Source organism: Salmo trutta, chromosome 31 (genome assembly GCF_901001165.1).
Source record: "Salmo trutta chromosome 31, fSalTru1.1, whole genome shotgun sequence".
Taxonomy (NCBI): domain Eukaryota; kingdom Metazoa; phylum Chordata; class Actinopteri; order Salmoniformes; family Salmonidae; genus Salmo; species Salmo trutta.
In genome coordinates, this window is record NC_042987.1 from 3,464,491 (window position 1) to 3,471,569 (window position 7,079).

General features: G+C 45.1%; 1 protein-coding gene across 1 annotated transcript; it reads left to right on the plus strand.

Moving 5' to 3' along the window:
- The first annotated feature begins 2,454 nt into the window (after nucleotides 1-2,454).
- Nucleotides 2,455-3,654, plus strand: ccl20a.3 (chemokine (C-C motif) ligand 20a, duplicate 3). Its single transcript, XM_029724705.1, has 4 exons — nucleotides 2,455-2,617; nucleotides 2,767-2,881; nucleotides 3,061-3,138; nucleotides 3,245-3,654. Exons 1-4 carry the CDS (start codon nucleotides 2,530-2,532, stop codon nucleotides 3,279-3,281), a joined length of 318 nt encoding a protein of 105 aa, XP_029580565.1. The 5' UTR covers nucleotides 2,455-2,529; the 3' UTR covers nucleotides 3,282-3,654.
- Nucleotides 3,655-7,079: the final 3,425 nt, after the last annotated feature.

The following is a 7,079-nucleotide window of genomic DNA, read 5'->3' on the forward strand; positions in this document are numbered from 1 at the left end:
AATAACTGCAAAGGTGTGCATTTGAGACCAAAGTGTTGTTCTGTTTGAATATAGGCCTTGATTTGGTTATGAGGCCAAAAGTGCATTATACTGTGACACTTTTTTGTTGTTGTAAGGTTTTGTAATTATTTTTATGAACAATACAAAACATACACATACAAACGACACCATCATACAAACATCAACTACATCACATCTGCACAGACCCACTAGCACACATCCCCATATCCAATGCCCGCGTCACTTTACACCACATGGCCTCAAACTGCACCATTTTGTTTTTCTCGGTAGCCCACGCACTTACATTTATTAGATAATAAAGCATTTTACCTTACCATTGCGTTAATGATGGAGGATTGGTTAATTTCCAGTTTTTAAGTATACGTTTATTTAAGATGATTGACAAGAAAAGTATCGTCCAACCCATGAGGTATCTCACTGTTCCATCATATGCCATGTCTTGAAATATGCAGACAGACGGATTAAAAGTAAACTTTCTATCTGTCACGTCTGCTCCCCTCGTCTGGCGCTCATCATTACGCACACCTGTCACCATCGTTACGCGCATCAGCGCTTCATGGGATTCTCCTCGACTCAGCCGGCTCGTCCAGCTCCCCCGCCTCGGCCCGGCCTGTCAGGCTCGACCAGGTGGGATGCCGGGTGGAGCCCCTTGGGGGTGGGTACTGTTACGCCTGCTCCCCCTCTCTGGCACTCGAGGGCACCAGGTGGCCCATCATTATGCACACCTGTCTCCATCGTTACGCGCATCAGCCCTTCATGGGACTCACCTGGACTCTATTACTTTATTGATTACCTCCCCTATATCTGTCACTTCCTCAGTTTCTTCCCCGTGTCAGCGTTGATGTCATTAAATGTGCACTTCCTGTACTTGCTTCTCGTCTCCCAGCGTTGGTCGCTACACTAACTCCACCCATAACTTTTGGATTTTCTAACATTCTAACATTCCCAGCATGGATTATTGAGTTATTATTAGTTTTACACTTCAGACATGACTCTGCCGTTGTGCTGTAGAATTTATGAATTTTGTCTTTTGTATAATAAATTCTATACATAAATTTATGCTGTATTAAACATACATTTTTGTTAACTGTAATCTTGTCAGTTATGTTCCAACATTCTCTCCATCTTGTGTCAATATCAGTTATTTTCAAGTCTTGAATCCAATTGGTTATATTTTTTTCTAAGAGTCAGTTGGATAAACTGAATGCATAAATTCTTTGCAAGGTTTTGTATAGCTTACCTATCATATGAATATCCTTTTCTGACTCAAATAGAATTCCCTCAAGATCTGATGTCCAAAAAATGTCACGTTGAAATTTGGGGATTTTTTCAAGTCAAAATGTGATTTAATTTGCATGTATTTGACAATATCTACATTGGCCAATCCAAAATTTCTTTTTAAAGCTGTCATGGAAATAAATGTATTTCCTATTACCAAGTCATCTACGGTTTCTATGCCTATAGTTTTCCATGTGGGCCAATTTAACTGTGAATTCTGAAAAAATATTCAAGGATTATTCCATAAGGTTGTGTTTTTAGGGAGTGATATTGGTTCTTGTAAAACAAAAAAATGTCTCCACGTATTCTGAAAATATTTTTAGCAAAGGGGGCATTGAGTTTTCAGTATTGGTCAGGTATATCAGGAGATCATCTCTAAATAAGTTTAGTTTATATTCACTTTTACCAATACTGATACTTTGGTTTGGGTGCTGTCTAATTCTTTCTGTAAGCGGTTCAATTGCCAGTGCAAACAGGAGGGGGGAGAGGGGACTTCCCTGTCTTGTGCCCCTTTCTAAAGCAATTTTATCAGATAATGTATTATTTGTGTATATTTTAGCTTTAGGACATGTATATCATATTTTCATCAAATGTATTATAACAGCTGGAAAGTTGAAAGCTTCCAAAGTTATTTAAACTTTACTTAACTGTTCTTAAGTCAATTAAGAACAAATTCTTATTTACAATGACGGCCTACCCCGGCCAAACTCTAACCCGGACGACACTGGGCCAATTGTACACCGCCCTATGGGACTCCCAATTACAGGCAGTTGTGATACAGCCTGGAATCAAACCAGGGTCTGTAGTGATGCCTCTAGCACTGAGATGCAGTGCCTTAGACCGCTGCGCCACTCGATAGTCTATACTGTAAAAATATGTTTAACTAGCTCATAAAGGATCATAGGATAGAGTATCAACTCATTGTACTTTGTAGTACATTTTAACCATCTGAGGATAAATTTTTGAAAAAACAAATAAAATTTGTATTAAAATATCCCTTGTTGTCCCTCTTGAGTAATGTTGTTCCCTTTTTTGCTCAACGTGGGTTAGTGATGGGGAAATTCTTTCGTGGGACGTTGCCATTAAGGGGTGGGTAAGAAAGCCCATTCCACCTGCAGAAGGAGTATATATATAGAGTAGGACCTCACCCAGCCACTGAAGCTTTCTCTTTGAAGACAAGACAGCAGCTCAACTCAGCTCATCACTAACCACAGCATCACAGAAGAAGAAATGGCCCAGATGAGAGCCCCTGTGATTGTACTGCTGGTGCTACTGGCTTTGGGGCTCTTTGCTACGGAAACTTCTGCAGCTAAACGACGTAAATATTCTGCTGTGAAAGTTTTGTCTTAGTCTGTGTGTCTCTGTGTGTAATTACTGAAAAACAGAAATAAACAACTGGACAATTAGGGTAATATTTTGTGTTTCTCAACATTCCTCGTAAATCCTTTATTTGTTCCTTTTTGACAGCACGTCGTAGGAGAGGATGCTGTGAGAGTTATACTCTTCGTAAAACGCCTTTCACAGTTATCGAAGGCTATACCATACAGACCATATCAGAAACCTGCCGTATCTTTGCCATCATGTGAGTATCTTTGGAGTATCTGATTGCATTGTATGGCAAGTAATAAAGCCAGAAGAATGTCATTATAGCTACTATAAATAGCGTACTATACTGTAGTTTTAGCAATCAAACAATTCTATAATGCAGTAAGTGTAAAAACAGAGAGTTCAATATGAACTTATGCTTTATGTCTCTTCCAGATTCCACACTAAAAAGGGTAATGATGTGTGTGCAGACCCTGACCAGAACTGGGTGATAGAGCACGTCAGCCGACTGGGGTGAGAATCATTCTCATGAACAGAGAACTGTAGGACTAAAAGTGTGGTTGTAGCCGTGACAATACAAATGAATGATATTCCATTTTACATTTTATATCTGTTTTAGGACCAAAGCGGCTCACATCAAGACCTCACGGGCCTAATCCAATGATGTCATTACAACTATCAGAGGGGGACTCAGGATATAAAGGAACAGTACGCAGTCAAAAACTGAACACAACACCTACTGTTAATCTTTCCTCTCAGCACCAAGAATCAAATCAATGACAAGGGTGTCACAAGACCCAGCTACCTGTTTCTTCTTAGTTCTATATTTTCTGGGGTGATTTTATGTAAATATATTTTGTAAATATGAAGGATATTGTTATAACACATTTTTTTTATATACAAGAGGGTTATGATCTCATTGTAAGAGTGTCAGAAAATTCATACTTTGCATGTTTTTATTCATAAACTTTTGTTACTTCTGCTACGTTTTTTCATCTATAATAAATATCTTATATTTTACTAAGAATACTTACCTGTGTTTTCATCTTGTGTCTGGTGAAAGGAAGAGGAACCATGGAAAGCACAGTGACAGATAACAACAGATAAAGCCGATAGAGAAGATATTGTGTAGGCCTAGTTACTGTGTGAAGTGCACTACACCATGAGAGTTCACCAGTGGATGGATCACTTATAGCGCTTCTTATAAAGATAATCCTTGTATGCACTGTTAAAACAGAAAGACTCAAAACACCATGATCGTGTAGTGAAACCATGAAAAGTAGTGCATCCTTAGCTGAGATCTGGTGTTTGGAGGGTGTTTGAATGTCACCCCAATGTATGTGTTATAATACACTGAATGTATTTGAAAACAGAATGGAAGTACTCTGAAACACCGAAAGTGGTCCTTCAATCTGAATATTGGTGTGTTCTTGTTAGCACTGTGAAAACCATTGTTGGTGTTTTAGTACATGTAAAAGGCATCATCAAAACACAAAAAGTATGTTTTCGCAATCTCTCACAATCAAATGGTTTTAAATTGCAAAGGATTTATAGCGTAAATATTGATTGACGATGATTTCAGAGAATATTTAAATTAATTGTGGCGTACAGCCACCAGGGGAAGACTCTTCGAGGCCTGGTGACAGACGGAGTCTACATCACAAGCCGATGGCTCCCTCTGCTGGATGTGCCAGGTCTCAACGGGCTCTCCGGCCAGGACTAATTGGGGCTGATTGTGGTTAGTGAGTAATCAAGGGGCTGATCGCTCACCAGCTGGACGAGTCCCATAAAGCTGCCGGAAGGGCAGCACATGGGAGAGGGGACTGAGAGAAGAGACGTTGCTACTGTATAGTCGTGCTCAGTCCCAGGGATAACGGAGGGAGCTCAGTATTGTTCCCCACAGGATACAGCAAGACCCGGAGCCCAGAAGACGGTATCCCGGAGAAGGTCTCCTGGGGGAGACCTATTCTTTTCTTTTGGTTTGTAATTCAAATAAACACCCTTGAAACTGAGCTAATCCTACTCTGTCTGTGTCTGATCTGTATAAATGTTTTGACCAAAACCCCTGGTCTGCCAAAAGTGGTGGAGAATGTGGGCATTCTGTTAACGTGGTCAAATCAGGGTTGACGTTTACGCAGCATCAGCATGGACGAGTTGATAGCTCAGTTCGTCCGGGCCCAACAAGCACAACAGGCGGTTTAGGAATGAACAGCGGCTACAATACGTCCACCTCGTTGAGGAAATCAGGAAGCTCCAAGGAGGAGCGTCTCCTGGATCACATCCAAACCAGTTTTTAATCAAGCTAACAGAAGACGACCACATCGAAACATACCTCCGCACGTTTGAACGGACATCACTACGGGAAGGATGGCCAAGGCCGAAGTGGGCAAGTCTGCTGGCCCCGTTCCTCTCCGGGAATGCCCAAAAGGCATATTGGGACCTTAACGACGAACAAGCGGCTAACTACGATGGACTCAAACGGGAGATACTCAGCCACTACGGGTACAGCCTGGCCCATCGGGCGCAACTGTTCCACAACTGGAGGTTCGTGGCTGACGCATCCCCCCCAAGCCCAGATGAGCGGCCTACTGCGCGTCACCAGGGCATGGCTCCTAACCACCCTCTCCATCCTAGACAAAGTGGTCCTGGATCGCTTCTTAGGGGCGCTACCCCACAACATGAAGAGAGCAGTGAGTCTATGCACGCCCCAGACCTTGGAGGGCCTCCTGGGAGCAGTGGAGACACATCAGAACACTGAGGCCCTGCTGAGTGGGAGGCGGGCCGATTTGGGGACCCGTCCGAGGGGACGGAAGGACAGCCCCACCCCTGTATACCCCGAACCAACAGCCGGCAGGGCCAAAAGGCCGCAGACCGGTGGAGAGATGGCTGGGGGAGAGCCGACCGACCCGCCCCTGACGCCCCCAGGTAGATGGAGACCAAAGGAGGTGTTTTGAATGTGACCTGGAATTGTCCAGCTCGAGAAGAGTCGATGCTGTCAGCAAGCCCCGGATGCGAGGTGGGCTACGCAGTGAACCACGTCCCCTCCTGTTGGGCGCACCATGAACCAAGGGCAACCATGTTCCCGGTGAAGGCTGACGGACACGACACGGAAGCTCTAGTAGACTCCAGAAGTATGGTTACGCTCGTAACCACGAGCCTGCTGAACCAGGGGACCGAATGTGGTAGGGAGATGTCCATTTCCTGTGTCCAAGGTGACACAAAGCGTTATCCAACCGTACGGGCTAATATCGTGACACCACAAGGGAGCTGCAAGATGATGGGGGGTGCCGTACCGGTGTCGCCGGTACCCCTCCTTGTGGGACGAGATTGTCCTCTGTTCATGGCACTGTGGAGGCACGAGCTGAGGAAAAAGGTATGAGCCGGCCGAAGACGAGAGCGTGGACAACCCATCGCCTACGCAGCCCGGAGCAAGCGGTTGACAAACCCAGATCTACGTGTCCAGAGACGGAAGGGGCGCCGGAACCCGAACCCCTGGTGAACCACAGGAGGAGGAGCCCATCCTCCCCCGCCTCGATTTCGAGGGACCAGTCAAGACACCCACTGGGTGCCAACTGAGGGGACAATTCGGGACTGCCCAGTGGGAGGATACGAACTTGAAAGCCGTCGCAGTCCATAGCGGTGGATGGACAGCTACTTCTGGGGTGAGTGACTGGCAATACCCTCGCTTCCAAATCAAGAATAACCTTTTCTATCAGCTGTCGCGCCAATTAGAAAGCTTGTTATGGTCATTTACACGTGTTCATTACACCTGTCCAGTGTGCACTTACAGGGGATTAGAAAGCTTGTTATGGTCATTTACACGTGTTCATTACACCTGTCCAGTGTGCATTTACATGTGATAAGAACGCTTGTTATGGTCATTATATCCACCTAGCTCCCTGCACTAGGGAGATCGAGGGATGGGAACGACCCAGGGAGAAGGGGGGCCAACACCCAGAGAGTGGGCCCGACTCTCGCCAGCGGCCACTACTCAGTACTTTGTTGTAGCGATTACAGCAATTACAGCCTCGAGTCTACTTGGGTATGACGCTACAAGCTTGGCACACTTGTATTTGCAGATCCTCTCAAGCTCTGTCAGGTTGGATGGGGAGCGTTGCTGCACAGCTCTTTTCAGGTCTCTATTTTCAAGTCCGGGCTCTGGTTGGGCCACTCAAGGACATTCAGAGACTTGTCCCGAAGCCACTCCTGCGTTGTCTTGGCTGTGTGCTTAGTGTCATTGTCTTGTTGGAAGGTGAACCGTCGCCCCAGTCTGAGGTCCTGAGCGCTATGGTACAGGTTTTCATCAAGGATCTCTCTGTACTTTGCTCAGTTTATCTTTGCCTCAAACCTGACCAGTCTCCCAGTCCCTGCCCCTGAAAAACATCCCCACAGCATGATGCTGTCACCACCATGCTTCACCATAGGGATGGTGACAGGTTTCATCCAGACGTGAC

Coding starts and splice junctions, on each gene's coding strand:
- ccl20a.3 (XM_029724705.1), top strand. CDS start 2,530: ATGGCCCAGATGAGAGCCCCTGTGATTGTACTGCTGGTGCTACTGGCT. Junction 2,618..2,766: donor AACTTCTGCAGCTAAACGAC/GTAAATATTCTG, acceptor CCTTTTTGACAG/CACGTCGTAGGAGAGGATGC. Junction 2,882..3,060: donor TGCCGTATCTTTGCCATCAT/GTGAGTATCTTT, acceptor TGTCTCTTCCAG/ATTCCACACTAAAAAGGGTA.